This window comes from Dromaius novaehollandiae, unplaced genomic scaffold, assembly GCF_036370855.1.
Source record: "Dromaius novaehollandiae isolate bDroNov1 unplaced genomic scaffold, bDroNov1.hap1 HAP1_SCAFFOLD_27, whole genome shotgun sequence".
Lineage (NCBI taxonomy): Eukaryota > Metazoa > Chordata > Aves > Casuariiformes > Dromaiidae > Dromaius > Dromaius novaehollandiae.
This window is the reverse complement of record NW_026991415.1, coordinates 5,363,544-5,387,618: the sequence shown is the minus strand read 5'-3', so window position 1 is coordinate 5,387,618 and position 24,075 is coordinate 5,363,544. Positions and strand designations below refer to the sequence as shown.

The following is a 24,075-nucleotide window of genomic DNA, read 5'->3' as shown; positions in this document are numbered from 1 at the left end:
CTGCAAGGGACCACAACTACTGGTGATTTAAAGCATCAGAACTGCAGGATGTGCAGGGTGCTGCAGGCAGCAGCCCTGTGAAGGGTTGTTAGAGTGGCTGTTAAGGCTGCGGGACGATGGGGCAGAGGCGGTTTATTTTGCTAGAGAGGAGCTTGGTAGGATGGGGGCTCTGCCCCAGGATCCCAGGAGAGCACAAGGGGAATCCACGACATCCACTGACCCACCAGCAGTGTGCATGGAGGGGGAGCGGCCAGTGGCACAAACATGGGCCAGGCAGCATTGTCCCTGTTGCACCCACTTAGCTCCACAGTGGTTGTGGACCCATAAGGGATATATCTGCAGAGGACAAAAGCCTGGGGAGGTGTGGCAAACTGATCATATCGCACCCTTACCGGAGAGCCAGTGGCGCAGATATGTCCTGGCTGCTCTAGACACCTGCTCTGGTCTATTGTACACCCACTCCTGCACTGCAGCTCCCCAGGCTCACACTATTCGAGCATTAGAAGACTTGATTGGCTTATGTGGTTCCCCAGTGGAAATCCAAAGTGACCAGGGCACTCATTTTACAGGCAGTGATGTTCAGAATTGGGCTGGAGAGCAGGGAATAGCCTGGACATATCACGTACCCTGCCTTCTGCAAAGGGCAGGATTGATAGAATGAATGAAGGGGCTGCTCAAAGAGCAGCTGCACAAATTGACCCCTGCTGGTACCTTCACGAGTTGGAGCAAAAACATTGGTCAGGCAACTGCCTACCTCAGTGACCACCCACCGCGTGGCTCTACCCCAGATGCTTGTATCCAAGGGGAATCCACGGAGTGGCCACGTGTGCTTAGAGTGCAACGGCTGCACCCCCAGGCCTGCCTCCCCATGCGAGCCAAGCCCGGGAGTGCAGGGTTGGGTCTGCGATTGCCACACAAAGAAATAACCCTGGAACCGGAGAGCCGTCATCTTGTGAGTATGGGGTTGGTGGTCACCATACCTCAGGAGCATTATGGTCGCTTGGTGCCCAGCAGTAGTTTAGCTCTCCAGGGTGGGGGACATCATTGCAGGGGTCATTGACTTGAACTATGCTGGAGAGGTGAGAGTTGTGATCCACTACACCGGATCCCAACTCCTGCAATGTACACAGGGAGACCAAGTAGCCCGACTGATAGTGGTCCCCACTATCCAGGCAGGAGATTCCTTGCAGCCCACTCAGCATCCAGGTGGTATTGGATATACAGAGTGCATGATCCAAACAAACTCGAGCAGTTGGAGGGGGAAATCATCGCTGATGGGCCAGGAGACACCCACCTGGGACTAATCAAAGGGGAAAGTGCCCCAGTCCATGTTCCCTCCAGGAGACTCTCGCCCAGAGAACTGAGTCGTGGTGAGTATGCTGAGTGGAGCCACGACATTGCTGCTCTCCAGCCTAACCCTGTACTCTGATGGCAGCTGGGACACCAACGAACCTGCAGTAACACATCGAACCCAACATCCAGAAGATAATGAGCCTACTCCAAGGACTACATGATGTAAAATCCAAAGAATCAGTGTGAGACAACCCCTGGCAGTGACTGTCATCATGGCTGTCGGATTTAGGACAGTGGGGAAACACATTAAACTCCTGGTCTTCTCAGCGGAGTAGTTCTGCGTGCATGTATGTTATAAATTACTATACATATTTGCTATAATTTAGTTGCTTGTACACCTTAGCTGTCAGTTCAGCTAATGCCTGAAAGGCATGTCCAAACCTTGCCTACACACTGCTGGCACCGACACCATGTCTCTGTCAGTCAGGGGGTGGAGTGCAGTGAGAACACCTGCGGGAGATCTGCTGAGGGGTCAGGGGACTGGCAGAGTATGTGATCACAGCCCCAGCGTGTGCTCTCTGCACACTGACCGAAACCCCTCAAGGCAGGACATGCATATTCCGTTTGGTCAACAATGCCTCGCTGCTTTGCAGCCAGGAGCTGCTCAAGGTTAGCACAGCTGAGATAAGGAAATAGTTCTAGGAGATAAAAGAGGCCCTTAGGATACACAGAGTGAGTCCTGCCTGGGTGTCTGACCTGTGCGTCCAGCAGCCTCCCATCAGCAAACCCCCCATGCAGTTCCCTGTTTATTAAATGTACTCTGTTTGACCCCTCATGAACCTCAAGTGTCCCTACACCAGTATCTGACCTTCCCTTTCCTGCCTTGCGGTCACACCATCCTCACACCCTCCCCGAAAAAACAGCACATTTCTGTTTACGCTTTTCCCACAGGCCCTGGTTTTGTTTGTCTTGCACCCTCATTTGGTGTTTCTGAGATTATTGCCCTGGTAATTCCTATATCAGCCAGGAATTCCATTGAACTAGAACCTCCTTTTACTAGTTGGTGGTGGTATCCTGCAATCCCTCATGCTGTTGTCTACTTAGAGTCACCACAAGTCAGGGGGAGCCATCTGCACACACACACATTAACAGCTGACACAAGAGCGCTTCAGTCTGGGGGACCTTTAGAAACCTGAGGGTTTGGCCAACAGAAGCCTCCTGAAGTTTTACAAGGAAAAGGGGCAAGTCCTGCACCTGGGGAAGGATAACTCCCTGCATCAAGGCAGCATGGGACCTTACCAGCTGAGGAGTGACCCTGACATGATGGGCCTGGGCATCGTGAGAAATCCCACACGAGCCAGTGGGGCACACTCATTGCAAATAAGGCCAGAGGTCTATGGGCTGCATTAGGAAGAGCTTGGCCAGCAGACCAGGGGAGCCATTATCCCCCTCGACTCAGCACTGGGGTGGCCACAGCTGCAGTAGTGTGTCCCCGTGAGGGGCTCTCAGGAGCTTCTCTTGGTAGTGGGAAACAGCATGAGAAGGGGAAACAGCCACAAACTGCAGCTTGGGAGGTTCAGGCTGGACATTAACGTGAATAAATGTCACTCGAGGAGTAGTGCTGTGCTGCCAACGATCACCCAGAGGGAGTCTGTGATCAGCCCCGGCTCTGTGTTTCAAGGAACAGCCAGTGAGGATAGAGAGACACCAGTAAAGGGAGGGAGATCCTGGAGTGAGAGCAAGGTGGGGAAGCAGGTTTACAGTCTGCAGGGACACAGCAGCAGGCATGGGACAGTGTAGGACAGCCTGTGGTGGAGACAGTCAAGGGCACAGGCAAGCCTGAAGGCCACTTGCCCCCCAGGGGACCCCAAGAGGTGTCATTGTCCTGCACTCGGCATTGCACACCCCCACATGCAGCCTGCCCCCAGGAAGAGACCTTGTCCGTGCACAAAGGGATGGAGTGAGGAAAGCCAGAGCTTGGCTGGAGCTGCAACCAGATGCCTTGGACATGGCAACTGCTGTCATTAAATGACTCCTAAATGATCCCCCACCCACTGCCCAGCCAGTGGTATGCTCCAGGATCCGCTGGTGTCTGGTGCAGAAGAGAGGCCATGCAAGGCTGGTCTTTTACCCTCTGTTGGGATACAGAGACCTGCAGGAGGATGGAGCAGGCCTTGGACCACCCCACAGCTGGGGTGAGCAGCCAGTGCTGGAAAGGGCTGATGTGAGGGGCTGCTCTGGGACGACGGCCCTGGGGCAGCTTCCCCACTGTGTCCATGCAACACAGGGAGCAAGCAACCTGGGCTCTTCTCTCCTGCACCTGCCATGTCCTGCTGCCTTTCCCAGCAGACCTGCATTTGCCTGCAAGCACATGGCTGTGTGCTCCCACACTGCTGTTCACATGCAGGAGCTGCCTGATGGCATTTTCCTCTCCTGGGCCCTTTCCAGACCAGACCAGACCCTCCCCAGCTCTCCCCACCTCCCCTGCCCTCTCCCCAGCCCACCCAGCAGAGCAGACCAGGCTGGGGTGGCCCCACAGCAGTGCCTGTGGCAGGGGGCTGCAGAGCTCTGGGCACTCACCCCACAGCCCCAGCCCCTCTGCAGGGCACAGCAGCTGCTGGGGGGCAGAGAGGGGTGTCAGCCTCCCCATCAGCCCCACACCTGGGGACCAGCAATGGCACAAGGCAATGGAGGCCAGGCACTCCAGGTCTCCACTGCTCTCATGACCAGAGATCCTTAACCCTGGCTGCCTGCAGCCTCTCCGGCACCTCCTGCGGCCCCAGGGATTGAGCAGCCTGCCCACTCCAGGCACATGCTGGCCCTGGAGATCCTCTGTGCTCCCTGGGTGGCTTCATATCCCCTTCCAGCAGGATGGGCATCTGTCACCAGCCCTGTAATATGTGGGACAGTCCCCGGCAGAGACCTCTTGACCACTCACCCCCTCCAGGGGCACTGGCCATCCGCAAGGGACAGCTCAATCCAGCCCTCCTTCCCTAACACATCACTCTACGAGCTGATGCCCCTTTAGCCCATGCAAAACTCAGGCACAGCAACAGGGCCTTTTCAGGCGCAATTCCCTGAGCACATTCTTGTCTCCAGATGGGAAGAAGAGCCCATCGTTCAGGCAGAGTACTGAGAAAATCCCCTTTTATTACAGAGAAGCTGTGTGAGTGGTCAGCTCTGACACAGTGATGGGCAGATTTACAGAAGGCCTCCAGGTCAGACAGATCGGGCTTGTATCTCTGGAGAAGTGGGATGCATTCAAACATTTGTGCACAAACATGAGTAACACAGATAGAATGTGCAAAACAAAAGAGCTGCCTGAGATAAACTGGAAATGACTTGTGAAGAGAGGTGGGCAGCTTATTGCTGCTGAAATAGTACCAGTTGAATCAGTTTCCTCAGTGCCTCCTTGAGCTCCTTGTTCCTCATGCTGTAGATGAGGGGGTTCACTGCTGGAGGCACCACTGAGTACAGAACTGCCACCACCAGATCCAGAGCTGGGGAGGAGAGGGAGGGGGGCTTCAGGTAGGCAAACATGCCAGTGCTGACAAACAGGGAGACCACGGCCAGGTGCGGGAGGCACATGGAAAAGACTTTGTGCCGGCCCTGCTCAGAGGGGATCCTCAGCACAGCAGTGAAGATCTGCACGTAGGACAGCACAATGAAAATGAAACACCCAAAGCCTAAACACATACTAACCACAAGAAGCCCAGCTTCCCTGAGGTAGGCATCTGAGCAGGAGAGCTTGAGGATTTGAGGAATTTCACAGAAGAATTGGCCCAGGGCATTGCCTTGGCAGAGTGGTATTGAAAATGTGTTAGCAGTGTGCAGGAGAGCATAGAGAAAACCACTGGTCCAGGCAGCTGCTGCCATTTTGACACAGGCTCTGCTGTCCATGATGGCCTCGTAGTGCAGGGGTTTGCAGATGGCAACATAGCGGTCATAGGCCATGACTGTGAGGAGAGAATACTCAGCTCCAACCGAAAAGAAAAACAGGAAGAGCTGGGCAGCACATCCCAAGTAGGAAATAGTGCTGGTGTCCCACAGGGAATTGGCCATGGATTTGGGGACAGTGGTGGAGATGGAGCTGAGGTCAAGGAGGGAGAGGTTGAGGAGGAAGAAGTACATGGGGGTGTGGAGGTGGTGGTCGCAGGCTATGGCTGTGATGATGAGGCCGTTTCCCAGGAGGGCAGCCAGGTAGATGCCCAGGAAGAGCAAGAAGTGCAGGAGCTGCAGCTCCCGCTTTTCTGCAAACACCAGGAGGAGGAACTCGTTGAGGGAGCTGCTGTTGGACATTTGCTTCCCCTGGGCAGAGGGGGATTCTCTAAGGAAGAAGAGACATTGACAAGTTAGGACAGACTTCTCTGAGCAAAACTTTCTCATAACCTCTCACAAACACACACTCGTTACCTCTCCCCATCTTAGTAGCACTGTCACTGAGTTGCATGGCTTGAGCTCAGGTTTGTGCTGGCAGGGTTTGCTGTGAGGAGCAGCAGCCTCTGCCCATGGGCTCCAGAGGAGTCAGCCCTGACCTACAGCACTGCGTACATGGGAACAGGGGTGACTAAAATTTATATTCCCAGTTCCAGTCAGCTTTAATCCATTCATAATGTTGAAGGCATTTTCAGCATCTTCACTACCACTTCTAAACAGTGTGGGTTCATTAATAGTTTTAAGGCTTTTTTGGTTTTCCTTCAGCGGACCCTGTCACACCTGAGGAGGATTCCTGGAGGTAGAAATCCTCAGCATTTCTGCTGCACTCAGAGGGACTAGCTGTGATTTTGGAGAGCCAAAAGGATTCCCTCTGGCTTTAGTGCAGAGGCAGGAGAGCTGGCCTGTCCATCTGCCTTGTTCCCAGCTGCCCTGTGCTCCCACCTCGAAGGTGGAGGACAGTTGCACTCGTGTTACCCGAAAAAGAAACGACATCACAGAGAGCAGAGGAATCATCAGCACTCTTTCTGAGCGTGTGTGAGGCAGGTCTCAGCCCTCCCCTTCTAGCCAGCAACACCTTGGGCTCCTTCCAGCTGCCCACATCCAGCCTCCCAGCAGCATGTCCGTGGCCTCAGTATTGAGGTGGCTTCTCCCTGGGGCACCTAGATAACACACAGCTGCAATGGGAGAGCTGGGCCCTTCTGGAGGATAGCTGCAGCCCAGCCAGACACCCCAGGGAAATGGTTGAATGTCCTAAGGATGGGGTGTCCTGACGAGAGAGTTGGCTCATTCCCAGCTGCACTGCCCAGAGCCCCACAGGCTAGAGGGGCACTTGGGCACCTCACTGTCAAGGACACGTCTGCATGGCAGGACCTGCAGGGTCAGTGTTGTCTGAACTGCATCAGAAACCCCCCTGCCCAGAGAGTCCAAGCGGAAGGACAAGGGCAGCATGGGCAGGTGGCAAACATGGCGCAATACCATGACATTTGTGCCCAGGGAGGCAGGGACAGGCAGGCACAGAGGGGCACTCAGCAGTGTCTCCTCTCCTGCATGTCCAGCTGCCGAGGAAACGACTCCTGCCCTGGAGCCCACAGCCTTGAGAGCAGAGGGCTGTGCTGGCTGGCAGAGCAGAGGAGGTGCTGGAGCTGAGGGTTTCCTCTCACACTCTGACCATGACTCTGCTGCCTGGAGCTGTCCCTGCGGGCAGCTGTTTCTCTGTCCCCACGTCTCTCCCCTGCCAGTGCTCACAGACCCCATCCCACCCGCTGGGTGCTCAGCTCTGCCCTGCAGAAACCTCCCGGGGGCAGGACACTGCCCAGGGCACCTCCCTGTTTGCAGGTGCTCCGGAGCAGGGGAGACAAACCTTGTTGAGGCTGGAAAGGTGCTGCTGGCTCTGTCTGTAGGCTGAGGGGTGGATGAAGGCATTTGCTGAGTGCCTCCCACACCTGCTCCTCTCTGTGTCACTGTTTTGGAGCCTCCATCCCCTGCCTAAACCTGACAGACCCATTCCCATTTCGCCCCACCCGAAGAGAGTAAAATTGAAAGCACAGACTCATGACAGCTCCTTCCCTTTCATGTATCCCCTGCCTTGACTTTCCTTTTGGAAAATCTCCTCCAGACATGTCCTGGAAGTGAGCTGGACCTTGGAGCAGTCCTGACCCACCCAGCACCCTCTCAAAGGGAGAATGAGCCTGCCCTGCCGGGGGTCGCTCCTCCCGCCCAGCGCTTCTCCCCACAGTGCCATTCGGTGCTCCCCGGGCAGGCTGAGTGCTGATCCTTGCAGGCAGCAGAATAGCTGCCCTGGGCACACAGCACCCTGGGTTGCAGGGACACTGCTCTGAATCACAGCCCTGGGCAGACTGGGTGCATGTCCCAGCTTCACAGCCCTGCAGTGTCCCTGGAAGAAGGTAGCAGGATGCCCTTTCCCTGTGATGGTGTGTCAGGGAATCCCTGCTCTCAAGCATCTCCTTCTCCTCTACAAAGGGAAAACAGGGAGAGACATCCTTAACAAACAGATGTGATATGGGATGGGTTGGTTGTAGAAGATCCCTCCAGTAACCTCAGTAGTGTTGCCCTGCAGCCAGAGGCTTACCGTGTCTAGTGCTGTGAAGACTTCTCCTACAATGTAGTCAGCCGTCCTCCCACTCCACACTGCCTTGCACTTCTCTCTGCCCTCTCTCATCTCATGTCAGCAGCAGCAGGCAGTGCCCGCAGCCCTGCTGCTCTTGGCAGAGGAGCTGCTCCTGCACACAGCTGTGTCTGGGCAGTGCTGCCAGGTTGCCATGAGCTCCCTCCATCCCAGGAGCCTGGCCCCACTCAGGAGCAGAGGCCCAGCTGAAGGCATGAATTTTTCTGTCTCTCGGGCTCCCTCCTCCTGGGAAATGTTCACTGACATAAAGCAAAATAATCAGCTTTGGTCCCTCCCTAAACAATACAGAGAGAACAGTTACAGCATTGTCACTTGTTTCATCAGAGGATGGTTATTTATGAGAGATGGAAATGTCCCACTCTGGAAATCCATATTCCCAGGTCTTAACTAGGCAGGACCCCTAGAAGGGGACAAGACAAGTAGGAAGTTCATTTTCCCACGGTTCAGGTTTTCATTCACACGAGTCAGTCTGGGCATCCCATGCCCTGGGATGCGTTGGGATTCAGCTAACTCCCGTGAACTCCACAAACGCACAGGAGGTGGGATTCCCCTTGTCAAAACCAAAGTAGGCACAACATAGAGGTCTGCACGCAAGCTCCTTGTCTAATCAGTGGAGATGGAGGGTGGGAGTCAGTTGCTCACACGTAAAAACCTGGTGACAGTTGAAGAGACAGAGGTGGTCCCAGTCATGTGCCAGTGTCTTCTTGCTCTGATGGAGCAACTGGGAGACCGTCATCCTTATCATCCTCAGGTGGGGGCCAGGTGGTGAATTTCCCTGGCCATCTGAAATGACACTAGATGCCTACTACAGCTAGTTCCACTCACTATGAGGCTGAGACATATGAAGATCCCAATGTTAGAAACACAAACAGCTAATGCAATTCAGGGCAGACACTTGATTTAATGACATAGAGGTAGCTCAGCAGGGCCATGGCAGTTGCCTGTGGTGTCCCTAGTAGATACAGCATGGGACCTACAGGAAAACTACGCCCCTTCCGGGTGGTACTGGGCAAGTGCACCAGGGTGTCTTGGGTTTCCTGCCTGTTCCCAAACAAATCAATCCCAACACTGCCTTTAGGCAAAGTCCATCCTGTCTACATTCAAACGTACTGCATAAATGGGAGGCACATCACACCAAGGTCTCCACTCTAGTCTCTGCACTCTCAAACCCTTCTTGCTCTGTGCCTTCGGAACCTCTTCTCACTCTCCCAGATGACAGGAACAGGGACTATGCTAATGATGTCCTCGGGGTGGCTGGATCACAGGCTGCCCAGGCCCAGGGACTTCTTCGGTGGCACCTTGTCCTTCCTGGAGATTGGTTCACCTCTGTCACAGGGCCCAAGGTGCTGCAGAGCCAGCTCAGGCAGCCAACCCCTCTCCTGGCATTCCTGCACAGCCCAGCTCTGTTTCTCCCTGGCCTTGGGCACTGCAGGGTTTGCTCTCTTAGTGGGAACCTCCTTTCACCATTACATTGCCACCTGCTATCCATGCCAGCATGTCACCACTTCCAGTCAAAGCCTTTGCATACATGAGGTCCTTGGTAACATGTTTTCCTGTGACAAATCTTCAGTCAGCACCACAGCTGAGGTGCTGAAGCCAACACAGATGCAAACACATGCAGCCTGGGGTGCAGGCAGCAGCGAATGGAGATGCACAAGCTGTCACAGGAGTGCCACATGGTTGGAATAGCTGAGATGTGGTGGGACCAGTCACATGACTGGAGCCCTTCAATGGTAGGGTGCAAGTTCTTCAGGAGAGTCCACCAGGGAAGATGAGGAGGGGGGTACCCTATGTGTGAAGGGGTAGCTTGGATGTATGGAGTTCTTCCATGGGATGGACCAACGGAGGCAGCTCTGAAGGCAGAGGAGCTCAGGAAAGCTGGCTGGTCATTAAGGACAGCACCCTTCAAGCACAAGAATGCTCCATACAAACAGTTTGTAAAATTAATAGACATCTCTCGACATCAGTGTGGCTAAACAGGGAGCTCACATGTGAGCTGCAGGGCAATAAGGCAGCATACAGAAAGGGGAAGAAGGCAGAGGCTGCAAAGGAGGAATTTAGAAATATTGTCCAGCAAAGCAGAGATGGTGTTAAGGAAGCCAAAGCTCCCCTGGGACAGAGAGACTTGCAGGGGATGTGAAGGACAGGAAGAAGAGCTGCTATTGCTTCAGTGGCAGTAAAAGAATGAACAAGGAAATGTGGGCTCACTGCTGAAAGGGGCAGGGATTCTAGCAAAAGTGGATGTAGATAGGTCTGGGGAAGTCAAGTCCTTCTGGCTTCAGCCTTCCCCAACAAGGTCTCCTGAGCTGTTCTGCCTCAAGTTAGTAGTCCTGAGGAGAAAAGCAGCCTGCAGTGCCTAATTCTCTAGAACTCAACCCATAGAAGTCTATGGGACTGGATAGCTGGTCTCCATGGACACTGAGAGAGCTGGCTGCTATGACAGTAAGGCTGCTCTCTGTCATCTTTGAAAGGCTGTGGAGATCAGGGGAGGTCCCAGTGAACAGAAAAAGGAATACGCTCTGCCCATCTTCAAAAAAGGCCACAAGGACAAACCAGGGAGCTGCAGGCCATTCAGTGTCCTGTTGGTGAGGCATGTGTCATGGAGCGCATCCTCTCCAATCACATTTCTGAGCACACGAAGAAGGTGCCTGGCAACAGTCAGCATGGATTTCCTGATGCTGAATCATTCCTCACTAACCTGATTGCCTTCTGTGATAAAAGACCTGCACTTGTGGAGGAGAGTAGTGGATGTGCAGTAGACATCCAGATGGGCGAAAAGCTGGTTGAATGATCAAGCTCAGAGGGTTTTCATGAATGGTCATGCTTTACTGGGAAGCCAGGTTAAGGTGGGGTATGCAGGGGTATACCCTGCATCCTGTCCTGTTTGAAAGGCTCATCAGTGGGGCAGAACAACGCGTGCATCAGGACAGGCAGAGACCTGAGTGGCAGAGGAGTGACCTTGAGGAGAAGGCCATGGATGTTACGAGCAATGCCATATGAGCCAGCGATGCGTGCTCACCACAAATTAAGCCAGCTGCAGACAGCACTGCAATGGGAAGAGCTTGGCCACCCAGCCCCGACTTTGTGTTTCAAGGAGCAGCCAGCAAGGACAGAGGGACGTCAGTAATGGTGGAGAGATCCTGCAGTGAGAGCAAGGGACAGAAGCAGGTTGGGTGTCTACAGGCTGCAGGGTAAAAGGTGCAGCTTTGGGACAGCCTAGGAGAGCCTGTGGTGGAGGTGACAGGGGTCAATGCCAAGGCTGAAAGCCTCCAAAAGAACGGAGGTCTTTGTCCCCTTTGCTATGGCTAGTGTTTCTGCCACAGAGGCCTATGAGAAGATGATGTTTCCTTACAGTACTGTGGCCTTGCTGACTCCTCACCTCCACGGAGCCCAGGAGGTGCCATATCACCGTTCTGCACCAGGCATCACACACCCCCGCCACCCTGACACTACCCCCAGGAAGAGTCCTTAGCAAAGGATCACCCTACTCTGGGGCTGGCTGTGGGGCTTGGCCATTCTGTTTGTAAAACACATCCAGGTTGACCTGGCATCAGAGCCACCTGCACACTGCCTTTGCCTACCTGCAATCAGGGCCTCCAACTTTGTGCTCTAATCAGCCCCTGGGGAGGCTTTCTTGGTAATAGCCCTCAGTGGGACCCATTAACACTCCAAGAAACTGGGAAACTTGGCTTATGACTTTAACTTCTTGAGAGGTTTGTTCAGTCTCCTCTCAGCATTGGAGATTCATACACCAAATATACTGTGGAGCTCATTGAACTGCAAAAACCCTAAGGAGCGATGCCTCTTTCCATAATTTTCTTCAGCTCTTCAATTCTTGTGGAGCTAATTGGGGCGGTTTCAGGAGTGTATTTACAAGAGGAAGATTTCAATGAGCATCAAAAAAAAAAAAAAAGGATTTCTGCTTTTCGGTATTTTTCAGCTTACAAGCTAGAATGATATCCACATTCTCCAACTGATACTGATCCAGAATGTCTCCTAATGAAATCTGGACATGTAGAAAAAGCAGCATCCTTGAGGTCAGACATCCATGGAAAATATTGCTCTCCAGCCCCGCCATTTCTCTCATTAGCCACTGGGGACTTAGAGCACTCTTGGTAAAATCTAACCTTTTTCCACTCAAGGCTGTAGCTGAATGTTACTGCTCATGTGCACCAGTTCCCACCTGCTTTCCTTAGAGAACTAGCTGCAAACAGACACAGAAGGATTTGTCTTAATTGTGAACAAAGAAAAATGAACATGATCCAGTGTCATAAGAAATGAAATACACTCCTCAACTGTATGTCAAGTCCAAGTTCCCTCCAGTGAGGTCCACAGCCTAGAAGGAATAACCTTCCTTGAAATGTTCTCCGCAAATAGATAGGAAAGGCTGGATAGACACAGCATGAAGGAGCTGGTTGAAGACACAATTATACTGCTGAAACATGACACAAGCTTTACACTCCCAGAAGCTTAAAGCAGCAACTGGAGAGTTGAGAAGTAGCTGAATGATAGAGAGCAAGGGGAGGAGGAAGACTGGGAAACGAGGGAAAGTGCATATGCCCAGATGGTCTGATGCAAAGTTGACTTTAGAAATGATCAGCTTAATCAGGGCATGTGGAAATAGGTGAAACATTAGTGAGGTTGAAACCACAGCGTAACAAACAGAGCAGTGATAATGCAAGTTAAGGGGCAGATCAACATTTCTTCTCCTGAGACCCATGCTCTTCCTCAAAATTTCCATTACATCATTATGGGAAAACACTGACATTTTATTAAAATTATTCACTTCTTTCAGCTGATGAAAATGGTCTCATTTCTTTTTCTTTTTTTTTTACTGTTGAAAACAGTTCTTCACCTTTCCAGGCACAGCTCAGGTGTCCAACCACAAGCACCCAGCAGCACTTGGAGAGGCCCCGGTGTCTCCGAGGCACTGGCCTGGGCCTGGCAACTCTCACACGTTACCTGCAGGAGACCATAGCCCCTGGGAGCTGCAGAGGGAGGCTGGGCAGAGGGGACCAGGGCACCTGCAATGGCCCCAGATATCCATGACCCTGTGACTGCATCCCACTGCAGTTCTGAAAATCACTTTCTTTTCCAGACAAAAAGATAATGCATAATTGCGCCAGAAGACTGGTATACTGAAGCAGAACAAATCAAGAAAGACAATAAGAGCACAAAAAAAAAAAAAAAAAAAAAAAGGAAAGAAAAGCTGGAAAGTATAACAATACATTTCTTTGCTTTAAATCTCTTTTTTTCAATTTCTTTCTTGTTTCATTTTTACTGTCATTTTCTAAACAATTCTGCTATAATCAGGCCTGCACTGTTAAACAAGATATTTTTGTCTCTCACACAGAGCCAGGAAAACCACTCCCTGGCCACGGCTGTCCTTGCCACCCCTCACTCTTTGCACAGAGCACATCGCACTCTGAGGTGCTGGGCTCTCTCGACTGATGAGGAAAGCAGGGGGACCCGCTTCGTCTATTTTTGGATGGCCAAATTTGCACAAATCCCAACACACATCTGTTTCTGTGACCTTTTAAAGGAGTCCCTAAAACATCTAGCCACATGCACTTTTCATTCCCTGCATGGTCAATGAAGTGCAACTTCAGTTTAAGGGGCAACAGGGAGGAGGCTGATCTCACCCCATGCCAGACCCCGTCAGTGCAGATGTCTCTGTCTAACCCAGTTGTCTGCACTTTCCAGTCAATGGAGGGAAATAGGTTTTTCAACTGAGTTGTTTTGAGATACATTTCCTAATGACAAGCTAATGTCCTGTAGGGGCTGCCTCCAAAATGCCAGCACCATGTGGGAACACAGCTATCCCAGGGCATCTCAGGCAGCAGCAGCCTATGTGGTCAAATGAATTAAGCCCCAAAAGGAGATTCTAGTCATAAGCTGAAATCTTCTCCAAAAATTACTCAATGTGGCAATTGACAAAAAAATCCTCTTTTCAAAACTTCACACATTTTTACCATTCCCATGTTTTTTTTTTTCTTTCTTTCTTAACAACTGGCAGCATCATATTTGTGCACTACAGTGACCATGGCTATGAAGCATGGCAGGGACCACGGTCCCAGATAAAGCCCTCTAGATGACGTGTGTTCAGGGCACATTTGCTCTTTTCTGGTGTATCATCTCTACTTTAAGCACCACAGACCAAGAAACCTTGCTGAGGACTTTGAAAAACAAAGAGCCTGCTTTGATGCCTCAAGGAGGAAGGCTGCGTCCTCTCCCACATGGTCCTACATCCTGCTTCTACAAAACAAGCAATCCACAGTAGAAATCAGTTTTGAGGCTCACCAACGGATCTCAGCCTGTGGCCACACTTTGTGCTGTTTCATCCCACAGCACTTTGATCTCGTCTTTGAAAAATGCCAAGCCCCAAATCAACTCCCAAACCCCAGCTTCCCACACAGGTCTGCCCAGTGCAGATACCTGACAGTGCAGGGGTGCAGAAGTGACCTCTCCAGTGTCCTCCTTCAGATATTTCACAGCCTCTGGCACCATCTGGAGATGTTCCTGAAGGATTTATCAGAATTTTTTGGCAAATACCTGGGGTGAAGGGAGGTGAGGTGAGGGGAAATCTGTCTGCTCTCTCCCTGGCTCTGCCACCTCCATGGTAGTGACCTCCTGAGCCCCCAGATGACACGAGCTGAGGTCACAGTGGGATGTGCTGCATCACAGGGAGGTCTCCCTGGTGCCACAGCGGTGTCCTTACTTCCCTGTGAGGCCCAGGAGCTGCCGGGCACTGCTCAGGTGCTCCCACCACTGCCCTTCAGAGCTGCTCCATGGCAAGGAGGGGGAGGAGGAGACAGTGGGGCCATGTTGGGGCCCCTCGATGGCAGGCAGAGGAGCAGGTTTAAGAGGAGTTTTGGGTGATGAGACAGGAAGAGTGTCCTTTTTGCGCGGACAGAGAAGTGAGCCAAGGGCAAGGGGGCAAGCAAGACGGAGGACTGCTGGACCAAGACCATCAGCCTGTACTGCAGTTCCTTGTCCCTAACACTCCTGTGACTCTCCACCAAGGGTAAGGGCTTTGGGAGCTCCTTCCTGAGGTATTGCACAGAGGCTGTTAACTGCATTAAGTGCTGTGGATCCTGGGCTGCAGGGGTGGCTGGGCAGGGTGGGGGCTGCCACAAGAGCCCTGCTGAGGGTCCTGTCTGGCTCGGGGGACAATGGGGGAGACAGGACTCCTGGGTCCTGGGGATAGGGATGCCCTGAGCCCCAAGGATCCTGTGGGGCTGGCTTCATCTCCTTGTAGAGGCTGGGGGGCAATCCATGGCCAACCTTCCCTGGGAGTGGGTTCCCCTTTGGAATTTTTCTCCAGCAGGAAAGGGGTCCTGCGTCCTGCAGGGTGGGCTGTCCTGCAGCTCCCATGGGGCTCTTAAGAGCCTGCTGGAAATGCCAACATGGGAAATGAAACCTTCACCTTCTAGTAACTGCAAGCCGTCTAGTTGTTTGGGAGAACCTCTCTTGCTTCCCCGGATCCTTCTATGTTTCCAACTTGGCAGAGCATGTTTTGGGCTCAGAGATGTTGTCCTCCGATGGCCACAGACCCTGTACTCTTGCGAATGGGGGTCCAACCTCTGCACCCAAAAGACAGCCTGTTTGGGGGAGCAGCTTGGGAACAGGTGGGGGTGCCATCGCCACCCCACAAGGCCCTGCTGACCCCAAGCCTGTTTCTCTGAGCTGTGGGGGGCAGTGCTGGGGGGAGCCCAGCAGGGCCATCTCCCCCACCCCCTCCCAGCCCCACACCTCCACTGCCCAGCACCGGCAGGCCCAGAGCTGCTCTGGACCTGGCTGCCCCATGCCCCCAGGGCTCCTCAGCCCTGCAGAGTGATGCGCCGGGGCCCAGCCCAGGCCCGCAGAGAGCAGCCCCTGCCTGGTCGTGGCCCAGCCCTGCTGGGCGCAGTGCGAGGGCTGCTGAGCCCTGGGGCTGCTGCCCACAACATGGTGCCCCACCACATGGGGAGGTGGGAAGGGAGGGGAAGGGAGGGGAGCGGAGGGGCTGCCCACAGGGTCACACAGGGCCGCAGCGTTGCCATGGCATCACCCCCAGTGCTGCTCTCCTATTGGCCAGAAAGCAGAGGAGGGCGGGCTGGCCTTGACTTATGGCTCCGTCAGCCAATGGGAGTGCAGCAGGCTGCTGGGGGCCTCACCAGGGCCCTGCCCCAGGCTCCCTTTTGGCCTGAACAGGGCGTTTCCAGGGCTCGCAGAGAGGCTGTCCCCGCGGGTCCTGCCGGGCCCCAGCCGCTGCGGCTGCTCCGGGCCTCTTGCTGGGCCACAGCCCTGCGGCCCTGGCAGCAGCCGGGAGGGTGTTTGCAGAGCAGCTCTGTGCTGGGAGCTGCTGGGCTCCTGCAGGGCCTGGGCAGCTGCTGGGCGGCCAGTGCTGCCCTGGCCGGTGCCATTAGCCCTGCTCCCAGGCCAGGCTGCAGAGCTGCTGAATCCCGGCTCTGCTGGTTTCCCCTGCTGAGATGCCCTGGCCGCAGTCCTTGCCCGTGTCTCAGAGTGTCAGGGCCTCAAGCAGGAGAGGGCTTGTTGTCCTGGGGGTGTGGAGGATTTGCTGGGGGTGTTCAGCACTGGGGCAGGAACCAGACTTGGGAGTTGCGGGAAGGCTTCTGCCTCTGCCTGGGCCATGAGGCCCTGCTGTCTCCAGCTCCATGGTCGCTGCTCCCGTGCAATCCTCCTGGTAGGAGATGTTGCCTAGAATCACTTGCAGGCCTTTCCCTAATTCCTGTAACAGGCATGTGGCTGTGGTGGTGCCTGTGAGGTCATCTCTTTCTGTGTCCCTGATAGGCCAGCATCAGGTACACAGCTTGGAAATCCCTTGTGAGGTCATTGCTGACAGAGTACCTGGAAGGCCAGCAGCTTGCACATGACTTGGAATTTACTCTGAGGTCACTGCTGTCCCAGCAGCACATAGGCCTGCCGCAGGCACCTGGCTGTCAACGTAGACATGGAATTTGACTTTGTGCATCCTCCTAAGTTCAGGCTTACAACCCTCCGCTAGTCGATGAGGGAGTCCAGCCAGAATGTTTATGTTGCTAAGTGAGTTAAGAGCAGGTGTGAGTGTGGACAGAAGTAATCTCTGATTTCCAGTGTGTGTGCGCTACAGAAAATTCTGCCCCATGAAAACACCAGGCAGCTTCTGAGATTTTTCTCCCAGATCTGCAGGATATCTCTGTTCCTTGATTCCTGGAGGTGGGAAGTGAGCAGGCCCAAGGCAGTGACTGGCTGTTCAGAGGAAGTGCCTGTTCCAAGCCTCCAGAGGACTAGAAGCAAATGGAAGGCTAAAGATTTGGTCCTTGTGTGTTTGGGGCCCTTGGGGGTGCCCTGGCTGCTGCCATGTGTGGTCATGTGCCCGCTTTCCATGATGTATAGCTGCATGTTGGCAGGCAATCCTCTGTGGGGCAAGGGCCAGGGGTTTGGGGTGTCGCAGTGGTGGGGTGCCTTGTGGTGGGGACAGACAATGGTCCCAGGGTCTTGGTGCTGTGCGCAGGAAGAAGTGCCTGGAGAGAGCAGTGGTGTGCGTGGGGAGTGCCGCCAGGATGGGGAGCTGGGGAGCCCTTGGAGGTGAGGAGGTGACTTGGCTCGCAGGGCCCAGGCTGCCCTGGTGGCGACAGCCAGGGATGCTGGCAGCCTGCTGCCTTCTGTGCACTGAGGTTCAGGCCTTGAGTTTCCTCAGCTCTTGCCAGGATCTGCAAGCAGGATCCAGACTAAAGGCCAGGGAGTGTTTCTCCTTGCTCTGAGATGCAAACCAAGCCTGCTTTTACCCTCCTTTCCTTTCGTTTGCTTTTCCTAGTGAAAGATTTCCCCTGCAGCAGTTTGCTGCAGGAGGAGAAGGCCACGGGAGCTGCTCATTGCCGGCTGGGCATTAGCATGCTGGCAGCACTTTGGAGGAGTGAAGGCCTTGTGGAGAGGTGGTCTTTTGCGACAGGCAAGTATGTTCTTGGGAGATGACTCTGAAGGCAGGACGATGCCTTCCTGTGCGCAATCCCCTAGACAAGCAGTCCCTTTGAATAGGCAAATCAAGGCAAGGGTGCTCTGCAACAGATGCACAGCCCAGGTCTCTCTTCCTTCCAGTTGCAGTCTCTGCAAGTTCTTCCACTGTCCTGCTGTAGTGTGACCTTCCTGTGCTGCAGCAGGGAAATGAGAGAGCAGCTCACATGTGGGCATCAGTGTGCTAGGTTTGGTGTCATTAGGTGCTGACACAGGCAAGATGCTGTTTTTTGCCTGAGCGTTGGGTGGGTGTGAGGAGCCCCACTTAGCTCTAGAAGCATTGCTGCGAGTAGCTGCGAGTGATGGTGAGCACGGCCATCCTCCAAGGAGGCTGCCAGCTTTTGGGCAGGCCTTGTGGACCCTGTGTGCTGGAAGCACTTGACCCTTGGAGTTTCCTACCTGAGCGCTTTTAGAGTTTTGCCTCATTTTTTGAGGAGAAAGTCTTAGAGCTTTTGCATTGTGACCTCTTCCCTCCCCACCCCTGACTCCTCCTCTCTGAGGCCCTGATGGGATAGTCTCCCTGCAGCCCTGAAAATTCCAGGTGCCAATGAGTGGAGCACTGCCGTATCCTCCTGGCTTGGCTCAAGGCTTTGCTTGGGAGAGAAGCCCCAGCTCTTGGTGAGACAGTGAATGCAGATGCTTGAGAGCAGCAGAAGGCTTGTGCCATTTTCCTGGTTGGAAGCCTGCTTGTCTAGGACTGGTGCCCTGGCCCTGTGCGAGCTGGTCCATGTGTCTGTGTGCCACCATGTGTTCGTCTTTGAGCCCCCTGAGCAAGGCCTGGGAGAGGATGAGTGGTGCCAAGAGCTTTGGCCTCCCTCCTTGAGGCCCAAAAGGGCACCTGATTAGGGAGGCCTCTTGGCTGACTGTGTTGAGGGAAGCTGATACAAAAGAAAGGGCCCCAGAGCTGGTTCAAGCTGGGAAGAGAAGGGAGCTACAAGCAGGCTGTGTTCCTGTGTCTCACACTCTGAAAGGGAGGATGTCAAGACTTTGAAATAAGGCCTGTGCAGGGCATCAGGACCTTGAGAAACAAAGCCTGCTTTCACTGCTGGGGCAGTGTTAATTGTTGTGGTCTGGAATTACCTCCTCCTTGTCAGGACCTTGAGAGACAACGGCAGGACCCAACAAGGAACGACGGCAGCAGAAAGAAATCCATCAGCAGAAACCGCAACAGTGAAAATAAGGAAAAAAACAGCCTGCCTAGGGACAACAATGAGACCCAATAAGGAGCAGGAGACCCCAGACCTGAATACTGCTATTGGTCCAAACTACCACGTAAGGGGTGGGAAACTGAAGTTGAAAAGTTATAATTGCCCAAGGATTTCTTTGTTCAGGGTCCCTCTTCAAAGGCACCCAGCTAGAGCTGTAATTATGGCACGTGCATCCTTAAAATTTAATTATTTAATTTACTTTCATTTGGCTCCAGACTTTTTCAGCAGGAACCTAGTGTTGGGCCCTGTTATGGTGGCCAGCGAGCCGAACCTTCTATAACAATTGACAGTGCAGGGAATGAAAAGGGAGTGTCGCTAGATTCAGTGGGACACCTATAAGACATCGCTGTAACACAGGTATGTTGCAATTTGTGCACATTTGGCCATCCAAAAACCCAGTGTTTCCTTGAAGATGTTCCCCCTTGTTTCCTCTATCGGTCCACACCTCAGAGTGTGACATGCTCTGTGCAAAGAGTGAGGGGTGGCACGGACAGCCGTGGGCAGGGGGTGGTATTGGGGCACTGGGATCTGTGTGAGACACAAAAATATCTTGTTTAACACTGCAGGCCTGATTATAACAAATGTTCAGAAAATGACATTGAAAATGAAACAGGAAAGAAATTAAGAAAAAGACTTAAAGCAAATAAATGTTCTGCTATACTTTTCAGCTTTTAATGATTTGTGTCTTTAATATCTTTCTTGCTTTATTCTCTTTTTTTTTTTAATATAATGGTCCTTTAGGGGGATGTTGTGTTTTTTCTTTTCTTTTTTTTTTTAAAGGAAAGAGATTTTTCAGAGCTGGGGTGGGATGCAGTCACAGGGTCATGGACATGTGGTGCCATTGCAGGTGCCCTGGTCCGCTCTGCCCAGCTTCCCTCTGCAGCTCCCAGGGGCTCCTGTCTCCCACAGGTCCCCCGCAACAGCTGCCAGGCCCAGGCAGGTACCTCAAAGACACCAGGGCCTCCCTAAGTGCCACTGGGTGCTTGTGGTTGGATACCTGAGCTCTGCCTGGAAAGGTGAAGAGCTGTTTTTCAGCATTTCAAAGATATGAGCCCACTTTCATCAGCTCAAAGGATTAACTTTAATGTCAATGTTTTGCTATGATGAAAGAGTGGAAATCTTCAGGAAGGGTCTTAACCTGGGGAGAAGAAATATTGATCTGCCCTTGACCTTCTGTTTCCACTGCTCTGTCTATTAGGCTGTGGATGTAATCTCAGTGATCTCTCACGTATTTCCACATGTCCTCATGAAACTGGTCATTTCTACAGGCATATTAACATCAGACTCTCTGGACATATGCACTTTCCATAGTTGCCCAGTTTTCCTCCTCCCCTTGCTCTTTATCATTCAGATACCTCTCAACTCTCCAGTTGCTGCTCTGAGCTTCTGGGAGTCTGAAGCTTGCCTCATCTTTCAGCAGTCTCACTGTCTCTTTAGCCAGCTCCTTTGTTCTGTTTCTTGTCTATCCTTTCCTATCTATCTGTCGAAAACATTTCAAGGAAGGTTATTTCTTGTGGGCAGTGGACCTCACTGGAGGCAGCTTGGACTTGACATAGAGTTGAGGAGTGTCTTTTATCTTTAACCTTTTTTATCTTTAAACTTTATTTTTGTTTGATAGCAATTAAGACAAACCCTTCTGTGCCTGTTTGCAGCTAGTTCTCTAAGGAAAGCAGGTGGGAATTGGTGCACATGAGCTGTAACATTCAGCTACAGCCTTGAGTGGAAGAAGGTTAGACTTTAACAGAGTGCTCTAAGTCCCCAGTGGCTGATTTGGGAACTGTCAGGGCTGGAGAGCTGGGGAGGAAGGTTGTCCATACATGTCTCCTGTCAAAAATCCTGCTTTTCCTACATGTCTCATTAGGAGACCCAGTGGGGGTCAGTCTGAATTGGAGAATGTAGGTATTGCTTATTCTGAGAACTGAAGAATAAAGAAAGCTTCAGAAGCAGACATCTGTCTTCTTCAGCTGCTCATTGAAATCTGCCTAATTTCAATATTCTCCTGAAAGCTCCCCAATTAGCCACACAAGACTTGAAGAACTGAAGAAAATTATGGAGAGAGGCATGGCTCCTTAGGGGTTTTGGCATTTTAATGACCCCTTGGGTGTATCTGGTGCTGAGCCCATGAAACACAGATGCTGAGAAGAGACTGAAGAAACCTCTCCAGAAGTTAAAGTCAGAAGCAAATCCCAAGTTTCCTGGGGTGTTAACAGGTCCCACTGAGGGCCATTACCAACAAAGTCTCCCCAGGGGCTGATTAGAGCAGAAAGTTGGGGGCCCTGATTGCAGGCAGGCAAAGGCAATGTGCAGGTGGCTGTGATGCCAAGTCAACCTGGATGTGTGTTATCAAGCAGAGCAGCCAGGCACTGACACCCAGCCCCTGGGTAGGGTGATCCTTTCCATCATGCATTGCTCAGGGCTCTTCCTGGGGGCAGTGTGCGGGTGGGGATGCACGATGCTGAGTGCAGAATCATGATGCAGCACCTTCTGGGCTCCCAAGGGACAAGGAGGCAGCAAGGCCACAGTGCTTTAAGGAATGGTGTCTTCTCATGGGCCTTGGTGGCAGAGACACCAGCCATAGCCAAGAGGACAAAAACCTCGCTGCGTTGGGAGCTTTCAGCCTTGTCAGTGTGCTCAGCCACCTCCACCACAGGCTGTCCTATGCTTTCCCACACCTGTGCCTGTTTCCTTGCAGACTGTAGACACCCAACCTGCTTCCCCACCTTGCCCTCACCCCAAGATCTCGCTGCCTATCCTGATGTCTTCCTGTCCTCACTTGCTTTTCCTTGAAACACAAAGGCAGGGACTGATCACAAACTCCTCCTGGGTGACTGGTAGCACCACAGCACTACCCTACGAGTGATATTTTCTTTTCCTAATGTCACATCTAAAGCTCAAAAGCTGCTGTTTGTGGCTTTTTCTCATGCTGTTTCCCACTACCGAGAAAAGCTCCATCATTTCTGAAGCCACTGTTCAAGGAGTCACAGGCTCCTGCTCTACTGCCCTTCACCTCCACTTCAGCAGGCTAAGGCAGCCCAGGTCCCTCAGCCTCTCCTCACGGATGAGATTATTCCCACCTAGGCACAGGACTTGACACTTCTCTTGTAAATCTTCATGAAGTATCTGTTGTCCCAATCACCTGAGTTTCTCAAGAGCCTTCTGGACTAAAGTTCATCTGTGTCAAAATGAAGAAACAAAGCAAAAAAAAAAAACAAACCCCAAACCAAACCAGAACAGCACCAATGAGCTAAGGGTAGGCAGGGGTGGGGTGGGCTGTGTTGGAACAATCAGAATGGTAAAAGATACAAATGCAGAAGGGGAGAAAACAAACAAATAAAGGAAATTAAAAGTGAAGCAAAGGATGGATCACAGCTCTTTGAGGGATTCCTGCCAAGATGCCCTGCATCTGAATAATTCTGCCTGGAGGAAGCTGGCCTACTTCCACTCTCACAGGAAACCTGTGTGCTTTGCCTGCCATGAACAAGAGAAGATCAAGAGTGGGAAGAATCAGACTCCTTCAGGGTGGAAGGGACCTCAGGAGGTCTCTAGCCCAATCTCCTTGCTCACAGCAGGGTCAGCTCTGGGGTCAGACTAGGTTGCTCTGGCCTTCATCCAGCCTGGTCTTGGAAACCTCCAAGGCAGGAGGCTGCACAGCCTCTCTGGGCAACCACTTCCAATGCTTGACCATCCCTGCAGTGGAAAAGCTTTTCCTTATCTCCTGCATGAATGTTTCTTCTTTCAGCCAATGCCCATTGTCTCTTCTCCTGCCACCATGCACTCTGGTGAAGAGCCTGGCTCCATCTTGTTGATGACCTCCTCGTAGCCGTTGGAAGGCTGCCCTGAGATCCCTCCAAAGCCATCTCTTCTGCAAGTTGAAGAAGCCCCATTTCTTCACAGAGCAAGTGCTCCAGCTCCCTGACTACTGTGAGGACCCTCAGCTGAATTTGCTTCCAATTATCAGTCTCTTTCTTGTTCTGGGAAGCCGACACTGGATGCAGTATTCTCTAGGTGGTTTAATGAATACTGTCTAGAAGGTGGTCATCAACCTCCTGGCTGTGCTCCTGCTCAGACAGCCCACAATGCTTCTGGCCTTCTTTGCTGCCAGGCAACGCTGCTGTCTCATGTTTTACCTCTGTTCCCCAGGATCCTCAGGTCCTTTTCCACAGAGCTGCTCCCCAGGTACTCAGGCCCCAGCCTGTAACACTGTGGGGTGCTGGTTTCTCCCAGGTGCAAGACCTGGCATTTGTCCTTGTTGAATTTCATGGGGTTCCTGACAGCCCATTCCTCCTGCCTGTCTAGGTGCCTCTGAATGGCAGCCCTCAAGCATATGACTGGGTCCCGCGCCTCCAGTTTGGGGGCATCCACAAGCGTGATGAGTGTTGCCTCCTGCATGTAACTAGTACAGATGATAAACAAGACAAGTTTCTGGAGAGATCAGTGATGCTCCACTTCTCCAGGAAGAGTGCTACCCATTCACCACTGCCCTCTGAGCCTGACCATCCAAGCAGCTTTTCATCCATCCAGTTGTCTAGTCTTCTAGCCTATAATGCTGTAACGTGAATGCAAGAATATTGAGGGAGACAGTGTCAAACACCTTGCTAAAGTCTGGGTAAAAGACATTGACTCTTCTCCATCCACAAATAGAGTTTCTAATTGTAGCAGGCAATCAGGTTGGTGAGGCACAATCTTCCCTGGGTTAATCCATGCTAAGTGTTCCCAGGCACCTTCTTCTACTTCATGTGCCCAGAAATGTGACCTGGGAGGATTCATTCCATGGCTCACTCCTCACCAAAGTGAGGCTGCACTGCCTGCAGCTCCCCAGGTTGCTCTTGTGGCCTTTTTGGAAGATGGATGCAACATTTGCCTTTCTGCAGTCATTGGGACTTCGCCCCATCTCCACAACCTGTCAAAGATGGTAGCGAGTGGCCTTGCAGTGACAGCAGTCAGCTCTCACAGCATCCTCCTATGCAGCCCATCCAACCCCACTGACTGGTGTAG

General features: G+C 52.6%; 1 protein-coding gene across 1 annotated transcript; it reads right to left on the bottom strand.

The window, feature by feature from the left end:
• Positions 1-4,668: 4,668 nt before the first annotated feature.
• LOC135326293 (olfactory receptor 14A16-like) lies at positions 4,669-5,592 on the bottom strand (the record flags this gene model as incomplete). Its single annotated transcript, XM_064504173.1, has 1 exon — positions 4,669-5,592. A coding segment is annotated over exon 1 (924 nt), but the record flags the coding sequence as incomplete, so codon positions are not given.
• Positions 5,593-24,075: the final 18,483 nt, after the last annotated feature.